Source organism: Myxocyprinus asiaticus, unplaced genomic scaffold, assembly GCF_019703515.2.
Source record: "Myxocyprinus asiaticus isolate MX2 ecotype Aquarium Trade unplaced genomic scaffold, UBuf_Myxa_2 HiC_scaffold_142, whole genome shotgun sequence".
NCBI classification, from domain to species: Eukaryota; Metazoa; Chordata; class Actinopteri; order Cypriniformes; family Catostomidae; genus Myxocyprinus; species Myxocyprinus asiaticus.
In genome coordinates, this window is record NW_026249590.1 from 1 (window position 1) to 18,396 (window position 18,396).

The 18,396-nt window shown below is 37.3% G+C and overlaps 1 protein-coding gene across 2 annotated transcripts; it reads right to left on the bottom strand.

The window, feature by feature from the left end:
- Positions 1-443: 443 nt before the first annotated feature.
- LOC127439390 (protein O-mannosyl-transferase TMTC2-like) lies at positions 444-14,959 on the bottom strand. Of its 2 annotated transcripts, XM_051695625.1 has the most exons (8): positions 13,988-14,959; positions 13,665-13,779; positions 12,380-12,465; positions 12,041-12,225; positions 11,713-11,791; positions 5,255-5,376; positions 4,605-4,766; positions 463-596 (listed from the first exon to the last, which is right to left on the bottom strand). In XM_051695625.1, the coding sequence occupies exons 1-7, from the start codon at positions 14,796-14,798 to the stop codon at positions 4,647-4,649; spliced, it is 1,518 nt and encodes a 505-aa protein (XP_051551585.1). In that variant the 5' UTR covers positions 14,799-14,959; the 3' UTR covers positions 463-596; positions 4,605-4,646. The 2 variants fall into 2 exon arrangements, with proteins under 2 accessions (XP_051551586.1, XP_051551585.1); XM_051695626.1 differs by lacking the exon at positions 4,605-4,766 and having other exon boundaries at positions 444-596.
- Positions 14,960-18,396: the final 3,437 nt, after the last annotated feature.

Genomic DNA, 18,396 nt, shown 5'->3' on the forward strand with positions numbered 1-18,396 from the left:
GTCCTGTTTCAATGGCATGCCCAAAATTAAAAGGTTTATAACTAACAAAGAGGGTCAATGGTTTGGTATCAATTTAAAGTAAATGTTTTTAATGATATATATAAAAATAAATAAATAAATAATAAAAAAAAAAAAAAAAAAAAAAAAAAAATCACACAAGCCAAAAATTAACTTTATTATTATTATTATTATTTTTCTGATTTTACATTATATATTTCAGGGCATTATATATGTCAGGAAAACTTTGTTACCAATCATGTCACCTGTAACTTAGAATTTTGCATTGATACGATAAAGCAATCAAAAGTTAAAGCATTATCAATGTCCAAAAGCCTCTTCAAACAAACAGAACAATAATTGTACAAAAGAACTTATTATATATGCAAATACAACAATGAATAAATGTATGCTCTCTCTCCAAAGCATGCAGTCATGAGTAACGAGATCTCATTCAGTTCCATACTGTGTCATTTGAGCCATCATTGAGTCTGTGTCATGTACTTGGCGCCATCTCCTGGTGGCCATATGCAATTAGAGTGAACGATCCTCTGCCCATATTTGGATGACTTCCCCCTCTGGTTGCAGCAATCTGAATCCTAATAGGAATCATAATAAATGATTTCTGATGAAGTCATCTGATCTAGGAAAGCTAACATGTTTTTAGCCAGATAGCATATTACAGTGCTTTGTGTTATAAGTGAAAACACGGCTTATAAGCAACACCTGTTTACATGTAACATGTATGTCAAAGACATGTACTTAGCTATTACTCGCTTTATTTTTATGGTATGCGAAATTTTATGTTCCGTTTATTTTTCGTTAAGTTATAAGCAAAAACGCGGCATATAAGCAACACCAACATAAATGTCAAAGACTTATACTTAGCTATTAATATATTAATATATTTTGTCTATTTTTGTCAAATAGGCTGGTTGAATTCTACTCTTTGAGAGCATTCCAACGACATATGACACATGGCTATGTTTTTACCAATAACAATAATATGTGCAGTACAACATTTTTAATAAATGATCAAAACGGAACACTTCTGATTTGTCTGCAAATTTCAAAGCACTTGTTCAGTTTTGGTCATAATGCCTACATGCATTGTAAGGTACAGCTTCCGAGATTTGAAACTATACCTATTTTGTGTTGGTCAATACGTTATTAATATTTGTATAATTATTTCTCGGTGGGCCCGAGCTTAAAGGGTTAGACACAGTTATAACAACAGGTTCCTTTAAATCTGCTCTATAGCAATTATTTATCATCAAGGGCTGCATATTTAAAACCATTCTCAGGGTTGCTGCAGAGTTTTTAAAAGCAAATTTAAGACTTTTCCCAAGACCTGAACAAATAAAAATAAAATTAATGCCGTATTCCCATACCAAAACAAACCCACACAAACTCAAAATAAATCATGTATCACAGACTCTTACTTAAACAGGCAGGGGTACACATTCAACATGGCCTCAACAATGCTTATCAGTAAAACAGGGTAGGATATATATAAGTTTAAAATACTCAAGACATGTTTATATAGATCACTTAAAATTGGTTTATGTACCATTATATGACTAAATTTAGACAAATTAGAGGTTGACTAATATAGGATTCTGCTGACACAATAATATGTTGAAAGAAAGGCAGTTCATCTGCCAATAGTATTTAAAATTGGTAGCCTATATTAAACATTCTTAGTCTTCCTGTGATGGGGAGGGCCAGACAGAGGCCACAAGAGTCCAAACTGAATAAAATTCCAGATGCAGTTCTTAAACAGAAAAAAAAAAAAAAAAAAAAGACTCACAGTGCAGAACTTTTAACTGTAAAGGCTGAAATACTCTTATATTGAAATGTATGCGCTTCACTGCTTCCAACTGCTCATTCAAACAGATAACGGAAACTGTGAAAAAGAAGGGAATGTGCACTCCTACAATAATCTAAAACTTATTACAATATAAACAATGAAAAATAAATATTGTATATTTCATCAACACTATATCGTCGTCATTATCAACAGTTGATCATTAGAAATCGCTTGTCATAAATTTCCGATATGGCCTAATGATTGCAAACTACTCTGCAACAGCAGGAAACATTCACAATCCCCTGCGTGCTTGGAGAAAATACAACAGTGCCGCGTTTTCACTTTATTGGACATAGCACATGCATTTATTTAATCAGATCAAAATCTTTTGAAGTTTGATAATCACATTAGGTCATATCAAGATTCCTGTCTTTCCGGCCCCAAATTTAAGACCAGTTTAAATTATAATTAAGACTTTTGCTGTATCAGTTAATATATTTAAGACTTTTTATGACCTTAAATTTGGGAAAACCGAATTTAAGACATTATAAGACTTTTAAGGATCTGCGGGATCCCTGCTTCTATACAGTTACAAAGTGTGAGCATATTTGTGTGTGTTTGAATGCGTGTCTGTCTTTAATGTGCAATTCTCTTAATTCATTTATGGTTCAGTGCTGATTGCTTCCATGTTAGTGTTTCCTTTGCAAATATACTAGTTAAAAGAAGTCAGGCTTTATTAGATTTGCTTCATTAAATGGTTCTCTGGCAAGCACTTGAGAAAAGAGGATCAAGAAATAGGCCTACCATGGAAAATGTTGGCTTTATTTTTGAATAGCAATTAACTACCTCAAAGAAACAATGTTTATTAAATGTATAGGCCTACAATAATTAATGTTAAGTTTTCAAAACCATTAAATGACTTCGGATAAACACAAAACATGCTATTGTTTCAGCCTCAGCCCACGATTAAATCTACTTAAGCATTAAAACTTTAGTTTCAATTGACAGTGTAACCTGCTCCAATAATTGAGATTTTTTTTTCCTTGAGTACATGTCCTTCCCCTACAACTCAAAGACAGAGACAGCTCAACTGTATAAGTAAGTAACAGTAGATAGAACAGAAATATTCTTGAATCAGATTAGGTGTGAGGCAAATGCATCTATCTGGCCAATTTAAAACTGCTTTCCCAATAATTACGTTCTTTAGATCTATAAAAAAATGTCTGAGGAAATAAATGATGTAACTTCAGTCATTTTTGTGTGATGCCCCTTTGACTGTTTTATGACCCAGATTATACACTGCAGTTGTTCAGCAGGTGGTCAAAAGTTCACCAATAACCTGTTTTCAATAAGACAGTAATTACATTTAATTAACCACCTGGGGGTTGGTGCAGAGTTGGAAGGAGTTTAGGGTGGATGGTTTGAGGAAACAAGTTTAAAGGAAAAGTTTGGACTTTTGACCAGCAGTGTTTGGACACAAACCCAAATCAGATTAGTGGGAGGATATGAAATATCACATCCTGTGGGGGATGCAGCTGTTTGACATTTCTTCAACACCTCTATCCATTTACATCACGGTGAATGTGATTGTAATTTCTAATTCAGGAGGACACCCTTGGTAGTGGAATAATACGAGAAAAAAAAAGGGGATGGGATAAAAAAAAAGTGTGTCCTATAGGTTCATTAAAAGTCCCATCACACTTTAAAACCACCTGATGTGCATGTGGATGTGTGAGATGTATCTTTCTATCAACAGTCTTCTCAAGGACAAAGCAATTATTTCTATCCTCTGCATTATGAGCCTTATGAAAGGTCATCTATCACTCAAAACATTATTCATTCTTACTTGTCTCCCTATTTCTAATTTGTAAAGACAATAAAAAGTGACCAGAAGTGTGTCACCATTCATTTTTATTGTATGGAAAAAGATGCAATGAAAGTGAATGGTGATTGAGGCTGTCAGTCCCTAAGATTCTGCCTTTGTGTTTCACACACACACACACAAAAAAAAAAAAAAGTCATACGGGTTCGGAACAACATATGTTTGAGTAAATGGTGACAGAAATTAAATTTTTGGTTGAACTTGGCTTTAATTTATATAGCATTCATACGCTGTATCTTTTCCCCATCAAAAAAAAATATCTGTCCTGAGACTTTTACAATTATGCTAAAAAGTTAATAACTTTCTAAATTGTATTTGATGAAGATTGTGATTGGCTACTGAAGTTAATATTAAATTAAAATAGCAGGTTTCATCCTTTTGTTTGGCTATGTCTAAATCTACTGTATATGAAGCAATGAGTCAAGTAGTGTTGAGTGTTATAAATAACTATGACTAGATGTTCAGTTCAGATTTCAGAGGGAATGGCCACACTTACATGGGACACTCATTTAACCATTTAAGCTCAGATGATAAAAAATGGTTGAAATATGAATAACTACAAAATAGGTATTGTTTGAAAGCTTAGAAGCTGTACTATACAATGCATGTAGATGTACAATGCAAAACTGAACAAATGCTTTGAAATTTGCAGAAAAATCAGAAGTGTTCTTTTTGATAATTTATTAAAGATTTTGCACTGTACATATTATTGCAATAAGTAAAAACATCAAACTCATCAAATAGCCATGTGTCATATGTTGTTGGAAATACAACCAGCCTATTTTATTTACTCACAGACAAAAATCTAGCGAATATTAGCTAAGTATATGTCTTTGACATTTATGTTTGTGTTGCTTATATGCTGCATTTGCGCTTATAACTTCACGAAAAATAACAGAACATAAAATCACATACCCTCACTTAGAGGAGGAGATTATCTTTCAAACGAGCCCACACTCAAGGTAATCGAATGCATAGATCATTAGATAATTGACACGAAGTACACAGCAACTGTCTATCTGGCATCTTGCAATCTGGCTGAAAACACGTTCGCTTTCCTGGATCAGATGAAGTCATCTGAAATGATGTAGAATCATAGAATGCTAATCCAATCTTATTGGGTTCAGATCGGTGCAAAATTCATACATTTTTGGGCAGAGAGACATATGATTGGTGAATGTTACATATGGCTATCAGGAGATGGCATCAAGTCCATGACACAGACTCAATGATGCAGACTCATTGAGTCAAATGGCACTCATTCTGTGAAATCTCATTACTAAAATTATGTCTGCAAGCTATGAAAACTTTTAGTCATTGTTGTGTTTGCATGTGTAATTAGTTCTTATGTACAATTATTATGTTTTATTTGTTTGGAGACGTTTTTGTACACTAGGATAAATTATATTTGTAATGCTATAACTTTTAATTGCTTTGTTGAATCAACACAAACTTTTTCTCATGATTGGGAACAACACAAAAGCAGTTTTTTTGGAGCCACTTTATTTATACCCAGATTATACATAATGTCAAATCAGAAAAATGTTTTTGTCAGGTTAACTAACCGTGATGGACAGCAGCTTTCCATAGGTCAGGTGGGCAGGAATGTGGTCAGGTTTGGCCTTCAGTGACTCTCTGTACCAATAACTTGCCTCTTCTAGATTGTTCAGCCTCATATAGGCCTCACCTGTGGGATCAAAGTCAGAAAGGACATACTGTATACTGTAGCATTACCCAGAATGGCCTTCTCTTCATGTCAGCAAATCATACACTTCCAACTGTAAACTGAGAAAACAATATGTAATGGGAGGAGTTTGAGGAGATGTGTGGAAGATCTTTCCAGTTATGCTCAGAGCTACAGTACATGATTCATCGTCATGAGTCTTTCTGGAATGCTCCGTTTGCAGAGAGAATGTTTGCATTTCTAAACCCCTCAGAAATATTCCACCCATGTGTGAGCCAGATAAGACAGCTATAGTCTGTAACACAACAATATATGTAAATGAATCTGACCCAGACACACAGAAGAACATAACTGACCCTGAGCAACAGAGTTTACAAAACTATTTGTTAAAATCATTATTATATGGGTGGTTGTGCAGACATTAGTGGTCGAGGCCAATAAATCAGGCGATATTCTGAATTTTGTAATTATCGCAAATAACCGTAAATACATTTTCCTCATTGCTCGATTTGTTTTCTTGAGGGGGCTGAAAATCGCCTGCTTGCATTGAAGCGACTGAGACATGTAAACAACCAATGTTCATTTTGTTGTTTTTACGTGCCATCGTGTTACTACAATAATAGACCAGTGTGCAACACAGTGTCATTTAAACGGTCCGCATATCAGAGCTGCGGCAGAAGCGTTTGAGCTCATAATGTTAAAGTGCTCGCCTGTTTCATTCTCCCTCTCTCTCCTCAACAGTTCACTGTAACTTTTAACTATCTTGTCTAATAATATAAAGGCAAATATCAATAAAACTAATATCATATACCGTCTGCAAATATGCGCATATCTCGTTTAAACAGATGTAATAAACCAACCTCACAAAACTTGAGCAGATCCAGCTTACTGTGGAGCGCTCATTTGTTTAACTCTAAAGCACGTATTCTATCAGCCTCTCCTTAACAATTCCTTGTAACTTTTCTAATGATAAAAGGCAAATATCAATAAAACTTCTATTATATACCATCTGCAAATATGCAGATATCTGGTTTAAAAAGATGTAATTCATGAACTTCATGAAAATCCAGCGTTTTCTTCCCATCGAGGCAGTAGTGTAGTCTAGGGCATATGCCGTATGCCCACCAATCTTTCTTAAGATTTTGTGTATGCCCACCTAAAATAAGTGATGATACATATGGCCGACCAGTACAACGAGTAAGCTTTTGACCCGGAACTTTTTCAATCTAATAACACGATGCCGCAGCACCATTGAGTGAATTGTGTCATTTTTAATTATTATTATTTTAAAAAGTGTACGGAGATTCTCTCTAAACGTGCACAGAGTTGCGGGAGGCGGGAGCGCAACTGATGGCACAGGCAAGACAGACAGTACGACTAAGTTGATCCAACAATCAGAATGTTCATTTCAGACGTGACTGGATATTTGCTAACCAATCATATTTTCAGTTTCAGTGAGGGGCGGGACATTTCCAGCATCTAATGCAAATGCACAAGCATCCCTGGAGTAACCATAATTTGCGCTGTAAATTTATTTCCCTGCTAAATGTAAATTTACTATTGCTAGTTTTTGATGCTCTTTGCAGATGCTGGACAACTGTGTCCCCTAATTATATCTAATCAAATGTATTTTTTGTGTGTGACTTTTTCTTGTGATAATAGTAATAATAATAATAAACTTTATTTTATAGTGCGCCTTTAAAAGCAGCTTCTCAAAGCGCTGTACACAAAATAAGCAGTACATAGCTCAATAAAAAAATACAAGTAAACATCAGCAAGCAAATGCTAGTTTAAAAAAGTATGTCTTGAGTTGAGCTTTAAAAATGTCATAGGTCTGAGCTTCCCTAAGTTCTAGAGGAAGAGAGTTCCAAAGGGTAGGAGCATAGACAGAAAAAGCCCGGTCATCCATAGATTTTAAGCGGGTTTGTGGAACAGTCAACAAATTAGACTGTGAGAAGCGCAGTCTGCGATTTGGGGTGTGAGGGATTAACAATGCAGATAAATAATAAGGAGCCAAGCTGTGTAATGCTTTGTATGTCAGCATCATAAATTTAAAATTGACACGGAAACTGACCAGGATATCAAAACATTTCAATTTACACTACCGGTCAAAAGTTTTGAAACACTTGACTGAAATGTTTCTCATGATCTTAAAAATCTTTTGATCTGAAGGCATATGCTTAAATGTTTGAAATTAGTTTTGTAGACAAAAATATAATTGTGCCACCATATTAATTTATTTCATTATAAAACTAAAATTTACACTATAAAAAAAAAGCACATTATAGCACACAAATAAAACAAATAACCATTAATTATTACGTAGGCTTAATGACAAATTAAGTTCAGTTAGGAAACTCTGTGGCACAGGCTGATAGGTCACCCTGGCACACCTTGCTACGTTAGTCAATCAGAACCCCTTTTTTCCTCATCAAATGATATATAACCCACCAACGCATCGTAGCGGTGTGGCTGCAGCAGCATGGTAACACGCAGTGCTTCTCAAGCCTCCTGCAGTCATACTTTTCGCTATTTTCTCCTTGTATTCCCACCTCCATGCCTCATCTCGAGCTTCAGACCCAGAGAGTACCTTTTTCCTAGAAGATCGGGGAGCTGATCGAGTATCGTATGAGTATCGTAGTATCGTCGTTCCTGGAATCCCCATCCACAAACACACCGAAGGAAACGTCATCTCCGGCCATGCCTGAGCCTACTAGATGGAGTATTAACATCTCAACAGTGGCACCGATCTACCCACGCTGTCACTAAACGCAACATATAAACTGCAGCTGACGAAGCGATTATGTTATCGAAAGATCTCATACTTGAGCAAGACAGCATTATTTTAGAGCATTATTTTAAAATGTTGTTACAGGCAGCTATCACCAGAGCCCTTATAAAGGGAGTCTTCTAATTCAGCTAACGCAGCAGTCTACCGTCAACTATGTGCGCTAGGCTGGAGAAGAGATAAAGATCTTTCTTCGGATATGTCGTCGAAGAGTATTTAAAACATCTCCAGCTGCACCTGCAGGGACCGCAGAGGTCCTTCAGCTGATTGTGATGTCACATCGTTCTTTTGGCAGCAACAAATCCTTTATTTACAGCTGTATGATTCCTTCTGCAGCAGCATACCAACATCCGTCGTAGGAGATTTTAGCAGGTAACAAGATCAATTTTATATTCGTTTTTCTAGTAGAGAATTCAAGCTTTTAAAGGTATCTTTACATAGCTGTGTTATGCCTGCTCTATACCAGCAGAATCAGTTTTAAGTTGTTTTTAATCATTTGTTTTAAAACGCTTTGGAATAGTATTTCAGCAGAAAGTTTTGAAACTAGACTAGGGCTGGGTTCGCAATTGCATACTACCGTACTTCCATGCTATTTCTGCCATTGACACACACGGTGGAGGTAGTGGGGGTGGTGTGCCATTCCAAACTCTGCATAAATCTCCCTACTCTACAAACTCAGCCTTGGTGTAAGTTTTGTACACTGCTTTGCATAAATGATGGCAGCTTCAGAGCAGCTTTAAACTGTCATATAAGCATATTTGATTTTATATTTTAAAGCATAATGGCCATCATCAGTTGTTGCAGCGTAATTTATTTATAAATGCATGCATGCCCACCGAATACCATTAATGTGTTTGAAAATGTACCTGAATGTATTTTGATTAGTGGTTCTCCATCCTTTGACTTCAAGGCCCCCCACTGTCAGAGAAAATATTCAAAGGCCTTCCATGTAGGGTATTTTATTATTATAAGATATTTCCTCTGTTTCTACTGTAATAATGACAAAGCCTGTTTTCAAGTTTTAATGAAAGAAACTACTATCGACAATAGATTAAATCTATTAATCATTATAATTTGTACTCCAGAACGTCTAAAACTGTATATTCTTCATTAAAGCAAAATGTTGAAAGGAGTATTAATTTTAACATTTTCTGTAAGTTTTATCATGTAAAAAATATTTAAATCATAATAATCTTCCTATCTAGATAATTTTAAAGATCTTGAGGCCCCTGGAAATGTACTGAGGCCCATTAGTGGGTCCCCACCCCTGGTTGAGAACAACTGTTTCAGATGCAGTTTCTATTCCACCTTTTCAGTGTCTGTCTAGAGTCTTCCCTTGCAGAAACCCATGCTGCTAGGCATCTTCCAGAGACATACTGTTCAGACCCTCTCACAGTAATATCAGACCAACTATTATGGAAGCTTCCTTGGTTTCAGTCTATCATTAAATCGAAATCAGCAGGCATGCAGTAATTGGATGTAAGGCTGTATTTTGCATGCTTTGGCATTTAAACTACCAGTTATGTCATAAGATCCTGTTGATATGATGACTTTATTTGCACGGTCAGCATTCTCCTGTCCGTCGTTTTAGTTAGGCGTACATTCGATTTGCATAAATCGATATGTAGGGTCACTCATGCCATTTGTGTAATGCAGCAACAAATTCATACCAATATCCAACAGGGTCTGAGGCTGTATTGCATGATTGCACCTACTGTTCAGTATAAGATATTAAATAGAAGAATATTCCCTGTGGCTTACACTTTTTAATTCATAATCAGTGGTGTCCAATCATAATTCATTATGCTTGTCATCTACTCTGCCTGCTGAGCACAAAGTGCAGTTCAGGTTCAGCAACCTGAACTGAAGCATCTTAGGGCCGAGCAACTAAAACTAACGAAGTGAAATTGATTAAATATAGTGTTAAATAAGTTTATTCCTTTTTTTTTTTTTTTTTTTTTAGCAATTTTATGTTTATGTTATTTACTATATTAAATTGTGTGATATATCAGCATTGTATTGGCCTAACAGCCATCCTGCTCTTGGATATTAAAAAAACCCACATCGGTCGATCACTAGCTGACATTAGGAATGCTAACACCAGAGTCATGACCTTTGAAATGGAATGTACAGCCTCTTCATCAAACTTCAGCTCTCATAACTCCAGAATCAGTCATACTCTCTATCTGAATAAATATATTAAGTTCTCCTGGCTTCTCTGCTCCCATTTTTCTGCCCCGTATTTTATTCTCTTCCCCTATCTCTTTTTTCGTTAACACTCATCACATCTCTGAAAAATAATACGATTTTCAGGATATTGAATCAGTCATGCATGGACACACTATCTATGTATCTATCTATCTTTTTCTATCTATCTATATATGTGTGTGTGTGTGTGTCTTTATATATATTAGATTCGTAACATCTTCAGACATTATTATTCCCCATAGAAGCCCTAAGTAAAGCAATAAAAAAAAGAAAAATCATCTCAAAAGTGTTTAGAACGGGAGGCCTGGGTAGCTCAGCGAGTATTGACACTGACTACCACCCCTGGAGTCGTGAGTTCGAATCCAGGGCATGCTGAGTGACTCCAGCCAGGTCTCCTAAGCAACCAAATTGGCCCGGTTGCTAGGGAGGGTAGTGCCACATGGGGTAACCTCCTCGTGGTCGCGATTAGTGGTTCTCACTCTCAATGGGGCACGTGGCAATTTGTGCGTGGATCGCGGAGAGCAGCATGAGCGTTCACATGCTGGGAGTCTCCGTGGTGTCATGCACAATGAGCCACGTGATAAAATGTGTGGATTGACAATCTCAGAAGCGGAGGCAACTGAGACATGTCCTCTGACACCCGGATTGAGGTGAGTAACCGCACCACCAAGAGGACCTACTAAGTAGTGGGAATTGGGCATTCCAAACTGGGAGAAAAAGGGGATAAAAAATATAAAAAGGGTTTAGAATGACATGAGGGTGAGTAAATTATGATAGATTTTTCCTTTTTTGGTGAATTATTCCTTTAAGATCACATTTAAAACAATCTTTTTTAAAGCAGCACAAAAAACTTGTGTCACATTCAGCTCTTAAGAAAGCAGGTAATTTAGGAAGTCCAGACTACAGACTCTACATGCATTTTAGCTATGAGAGGCATGTTTATTTGACTCTCTTTAAAAAGAAGAAAAGGGTGGATTGTGGATCTGGAGACAGAATTTGAAGTATAAAAATATTTTGGTGTCCAAAATTGTCAATTACAATGATCCACTGGATATGTTTTCTATAAAGCTGCTCAGCGGGGACATTAAGGCATGACCTTCTGTAAAGCTGCTTTCAAACCACGTATACTGTGAAAAGCAGCAATAAAAATAAAAATGAAAATGAAATGAGAATTGAATTTAAACTAAAACCTGTAGAGGATCAGTACAAAGCCCCAGATTGAGAGGATACTGATTTATTACATACATTTTTTATTTATATATGTACACATAGTGTTTTCGAATATCAAATACTGCAAATGAGTCATTACAATGCACATAAAGTGAGAATTGAACAACACTGACCCATCATGTTGTACAAACTCTGTGGCGCAAATTGTCGAGGCGTCTTTTGTACAGCCTCCTTATACATGGACAGTGCCTCCTGTGGAGCACACAAGAACAGCATGTGATATTGTGACAAGGAGAACTTTCATTCTAAACACTTAAGGAGTCATTCATTCAAGAACATCACTGCATTAGCAATCTAGACTATACCTCTTACATGATTAATATCACAAGATTATTAGCTGATATTTGTGCAGATTTCATGACATACTTGATTAGCAAACAGCCATGGCTGATCTCACGTGTGCAACATTTGTTTTTAGCAAAAGTCTGGCTGATGATGTACCTCGTGTTGGCCCTGCTCATGAAGCAGCTTGCCCAGGTTGTACAAGCAGCTGGTGACAGAGCTCTTGTGGGCATGAGGGTCCTTCAGGTTCTCATCAGGGATGTCTACGCAGGTGTGGAAAGTGTGCTTGGCCTCTTCAATATTCCCCTGGGACACCAGGATAATGCCCATGTTCAAGTATGCAGCTTTGAAAAAGAGGACATAAAAAGAGAGGTGGTGATGAAAAGAGGGAAAACTAAAACAGTTCTCAATAGACCATTTACCCAGTAACAAACTCTTTCACTTTGTCAATAAGCTAAAATAAAACAAATTAGAGAGAAAATGAAGAGTTGAACTCACAGGCCAGAGTTGGTCTGCTCCCAATGGCCTGTTTATAGTAATGCAGAGCCTCAGAGAATCGCTCACTCTCTTGTAACAGCAAACCCCTGAATGAAATAAACCACACAGCTTAACAGGAAGTAACAGTTTTCTGGTGCTTGAGGACTGAATGGTCCAAGAGATCCTACCAAATTCATTCTTTTCCTCTGCTGGAGAGACAAGAGATAGAATGAGGACACAGAGTATGAGGGTTTAACAGTTTTAAACAGAATTATTTGCTTCTCTCCAGGGTTAATGGGTGTTAGAGGTGCCTGCATGCTACCCTCCAAGCTTGCAAATCAGGACAAATGAAATCGCTGTCACGCTGTTTTTTTTTTCTTCCTCTTTTTTTTTTTTTTTTATATACATCTAACGATACTCTATTAGTGGGTAGAAAAAATATATGCTGTCAAATTAATAGAAAGTATTAATATTTTCAAAGTAATATTTTTATAATTTTTTTGGCTTTACTACAACGACAATATATAAGCCAGTTATTTAATTTTGCCAACAACATGCAGTATTTATAATATCACACATACTATTTTTCTCACACTGTATAAATGGGTCTTTATACATGAAAATTCATAGCTGTCTTTATTTTTTTAATAAGAGGGTCCCTTGCAAGGGGATCATCATATTTGGCAGTTCCCTGCATTAAAAAAAAAAAAAAAAAAAACGTTAACACTACAATAATGCTCCATTTGTTAACATTAGTTAACATGAACTAACATTGAACAATACTTTTACAGCATTTATTAACCTTAGCTAGATGTTAATTTCATTAGTTAATGCAATATGAACTAACATGAACTAACAATGAAGAATAGTATTTTCATTCACTAACATTAACAAAGATTTATAAATGTTGTGAAAGATATATAATTATTTATTTTGTTCATGATACCTATTGAATTAACTAATGTTAATGAATGGAACCTTATTGTAATCTATTTTGTGTACATTTGTTCTGTCTTTTGCCCAGCAAATCTTGTTTTTTGGATTGTGTGTTTCCATGGAAAACTGTGCCGTTTGAACTTGAATTATCATAGCCTTGCACTGTCCTGTGAAGAGTTAATGCCATGCAGACAACAGTGGGAGAGAGATCTATGTAGTCAATCATAAAAACATAGATTAAAAATAAACATTGGCTTGTAAAAAGATCTTAAACCCTTTATACAGACATCCCATCCCTCTCTTTATTTACCAATGAATGATTTCATGTGAACATATGTGCTTGTGTAAGTGTTTTTGTGTATCAACTCACAGGTTGTAGAGCATGTCTGCTATATTGCCTCTGTAATAAAGTGCATTTCTATATGCTTTCTCTGCCTCAGCCATTTTTTCTTGGTTTTTCAAGACATTACCAAGGTTACCCCAAGCTGAGGGACACAAAGAAAAGCATTATGAAGACATACATTTTTAATGGAGTATTTAATTTTGTGATACTGACATGACACCATTATGATTATATATCCCTTGCTGTGATATCTGATACAGCAGCATACAAGCAGAATTGGTTATTGGTGATGTAGAAGATGTAAGTTAAACTTAAATTAATCATCTCTCTCCAGTATTCTCCAAGCATACCTTTAGCAGGGTTTACAGCAATGCCAGACCTGTAAAGCATCTCCTCATTCTGCCAGTCCTGGTTCCTCCTAACAGTCTTAAGGCTGTAGAGTATCATCAAGCCCACTGCACAGCTCAGCAGGACAACTCTAGAGTGTCTTGATTTGGAGCGAAAAAACATAGTCCTCAGCCCCACGGTCAGTAGCAGACAGAAGCCCATACTGGGGATGTAGAGCACCCGCTCGGCCACCACAAAGCCCACGTAGAAAAACAGGTTGGTGGCTGGAATAAAGGGTAAAGCCAACAGCCCAAGCGAAAAGACCACCAGGTTCTCTGTAGCTGGGAGAGATCTTTGAGTTTTGAAGGAATTGGGTTTATGATAACCATTTTTTCTACTGGGGGAGTATAACGATTTTGAGTCTATGTAGTGGTTTCTGTACTGGAGGGACATGTTGTCATAGTGACTATGACAGTTCCCATTAGTTTGAGACTTTCCATTGCTCATGCAGGATTTTCCATTCGTTTCACTGATTGTAGAGGGTCCCTTGCTTCTCAGGCCAAACCAGGCCAGGAGAGCAAATCCTGAGTAAAATGTAACAGATTGAAGGTTCCTCCAATCAGTGATGGTTCTGAGCAGAGGAAGAGCATCCATGGACCAGTCAAAGCTGAGTCTATCTGGGGAAAGGAGGAGCCAGGCATTGACAGCTGGCAGATACAGGAATGTGAGTGCTCTGGTGAGGAAATGAGGTGAATCAGCTGCTGGGTTGTCTGAGTTAGAGAAGTTTGGTGGCTTGTTGCCCATCCAGTAAAACCGAGCTGCAAGCAGGATCATTCCCCAGCCAACCAGCCAAGACAGACTGACCAGCAAGCTAAAGTTCCTCCTCTAGAAATGAAGAGAAGCAGAATGGATCAGTCAGTGCAGATATGGGTTTTACAACTATTCACTCAACTCACTTGAGGCTAGTGATACCCTGAGACATTCTACATTCTTCCAATTTCACATAAGGATTAACCCTTTAAGCACTGAAGATGTTTTTAAAGATTTACTGTTTCAGTAGCATGTCCAAAATTAAAGGTTTATAACTTTACAAAAAAACAAAAAACAACAAAGAGGGTCAATTGTTTGGTATCATAAAAAAAAACAAAAACAAAAAAAAAACACTTTTTTATTTGACATTATACTCAGGGTGCAAATAAGGTAGCTCTGAAAAAAAAAAAAAAATATTTCAATCATGTCACCTGTAACAGAGTAAAATTTTGTGTCGATACCACAAAGCAAACAAAAGTTATAGCATTATAAAAATAATTTAACCCAATGTCCAAAAACGTCTCCAAATGTCCAAAAGCCTCTTTAAACAAATAAAACAAAACAATTGTACATAATAACTAATTACACATGAAAGTACAACAATGACTAAAGGTATGCGCTCTCTCCAAAGCATCCAGGCACGAGTAACAAGATCTCATTCAGTTCCATTTTGTGTCATTTGAGCCATCATTGAGTCTGTGTCATGTACTTGGCGGCATCTCCTGATGGCCAAATGTAATTAGAGTGAATGTGTCAGGAAATGAGTGAGTAAAGCAGGACACAAACGCAGGAAGGCAATAATGTGGGCTTTATTTGACAAAGAACAAAAATACAAACCAAAACACCCAGGAGTGGGGAAAACAGAATGATAAACTTGAAATCTCAAACAAAAAAGAAAACCGACTGATGATACATGAACAGACAGGAACCTACCGACAGGGGAAACACAAGCGATTCGACAAAGGACTCAACACGAGGAGAGACTGTAACAGTACCCCTCCCATGACAGACGCCTCCTGGCATCCAAAACAGACATACTAACACAGGAGGGACTGACCAAGGAAGGGAGGGTGGGAAGAAAGACAAGACATGGAGCATGACAGCCCGAAGCCAGAACCGAAACCGAACTAGAAGAGTCAGGATCCAGACACCATGCTCTGAACATGAAACACAAAACAGACAGAAGAGCGCACGGCATGGAAACCAAACCTGAAGCCGTGCGCCCACACAGAGACATAAGCAAAGACAGATAGAGCACATGGCATGGAGATAAACACTGAGCTATATGCTCAACACAAACACAGAACATGGGTGTCAGGATCCTGTCACCAATAAACCTGACTGACAAAGAGACAGAATCCTGACACTACCCCCCTCAAAAGGACACCACCTAGCATCCCAAAAAGTAACATAAAACAGAAGACAAGATTAAACAACACTGACAGACACACAGACTAAGGTGGGGTAGGCGGCATAGACCAGGGTGGGAATGGCAGCTCGTTGATGTCCACGGGGAACTGGACAGTCTCTTCGACGGCCACGGGGAACTGGACATTAGTGGCTGCCCAGGGAACAGCAGCTGTCTCGGACCCCTCCAGGGGTGATGCAGCAAACTCGGATCCCTCATGGCAGTCAGCAACGGACTCGGACCCCTCCTGGCAGTCAGCAACGAGCCCCTCCGCCTCCTGACAATCAGTAGCGAGCCCCTCCGCCTATTGGCAATCAGTAACGAGCCCCTCAAGCCCCATGCACTATAATTAGGCTACCTCTCACACAATTTATAAACATACATTTAAATATTTGCAATTCAAGTGACAGAAATGCTTTCATCTTTTCTTCTGTAACTGTTTCTTACAGAAGACAGTGCAGATTGGGAATGTCAAAGTCAATGACTTGGGAAATTAGATGCCACAGATAGATTACTTTCATTTCACACACAAGGAGTCAGAAACTGTGGACTAAATCCACAACAGATCCTCCTTTTCCACCCAATATCTATGGTCAAATCTTCAATCTATGTTCCAGGGTTGAATGTCCAATGAGCTCTATTTTAACACCTGGTTTTAATTTCCTGCACTTTTCATACTAAACTGTTAAATCAGTCTCAGATTGGAGACACCACATAGAGTTCATCAATTAATATGTAAATAATTAAAGATTATGGCTAACAAGATTGTACAGTCCCTTGACAGGGATACACAACCTATACAAGTTTTTAAAACTTGAAGCTATATTTCTTCATCGTTAACTTCTGATGTTTGCTGTATTAGTTGAAGCAGAGTTAAGTACAAAAAAATCTGAAGTGTGCTACAACATATACAGTAGTGCCTATGAACAGCCATTGATTAGAAGTTTGTTATGACATTCCGCAATGATAAGCCACAAGACCAAGCATGGCATAGTAACCAAGCCATATGGACTCACTATCTTTGAAATAGACTTTATTCTCGCTTAAAAAGCATTTGCCTTACAAATAACTTGTATGGAGGGAACAAGGCCATGTTTCAACTTAACTGCATGCAATCCCCTGACTCAGCACATTTCTGCAGTATATTTAATCAGAAAGTAGTAGTCAGGGCATAAGAGGACTGATGAACTGACCTCATTACAGCTTCTTGTGAGTTTGTTGAGAGGGCAAAAGAGGTGCCTGCTCTAGCTTCTCCTAATCAAAGCACTCCTGAGGAAGGTTGAGGTTTGTGAGTTTCTTCAGTGGGACACCATCCAACTGGACTGAGGGTAATTAATATCGGATATTTTTAACATCAGTGTATGACACAGGAGTGGAGCATCATCAGATATGTAATTGGAGACCTTTGCTGCCTTCTTCTAAAAAACACCTACTTCAGTCAATATACAACCTATACCTATTTCTGAGTAAGCTTATGAAAAAATGGGGAGAAATACAACTAGGCCATTTGCACCAACATGACTCACACTAATCTTCACCTTAAACTTGTTATACACCATAAATTAACTGTGTGAAAGCTGTAAGGAAATGGGACATCCTCTGTTTCATTTCACAGCTTAAATTCCTGTCACAGCATACAGTAAATGGCAGCAAATTAATCAAGCTGTTGACTGCATGAGCAAATCTTCTCACCCAGATAACATTCAGACAAATTAGTCAAAATATTTTGTGCGTTATCACTGAATTACACCTTATGAGATTTCATTTCTCAAAGATCCATTTAAAGAATCATTCAACTGAGCAATATTGTTTTCCCAAAAACTCTCTCAGTTTGGTCTGCTAATGAGTCCTTCAAATTATTGCATTTTCTTCAAAATTTCTCTCATCAAATTACTATTTTCTCTTGCTCTTTGTTTGTCTTTCGAGAGCAAGACAGGTTGGCTGGTGGTGTGGAGAATTTTCACTGCCTTGTGCACCACTGATATGCTGAAAAATACTAGAATGCATTCCAGACAATCACCCAAGCTTTAGCTCATCTCATTCTGATTAGAGAGCTAATGGGATGAAAAATTGCTCTCTATCTGCATTGTACATTCATACGTCTGAAGAGCAAAACGAATCTACAGCATATTGTTTTAGATTTTCACTGCATACAGGTTAAATCAAAGCAATAGCATATATCACTGGTGTTTGCTAGCCCCTAGAATATCAATG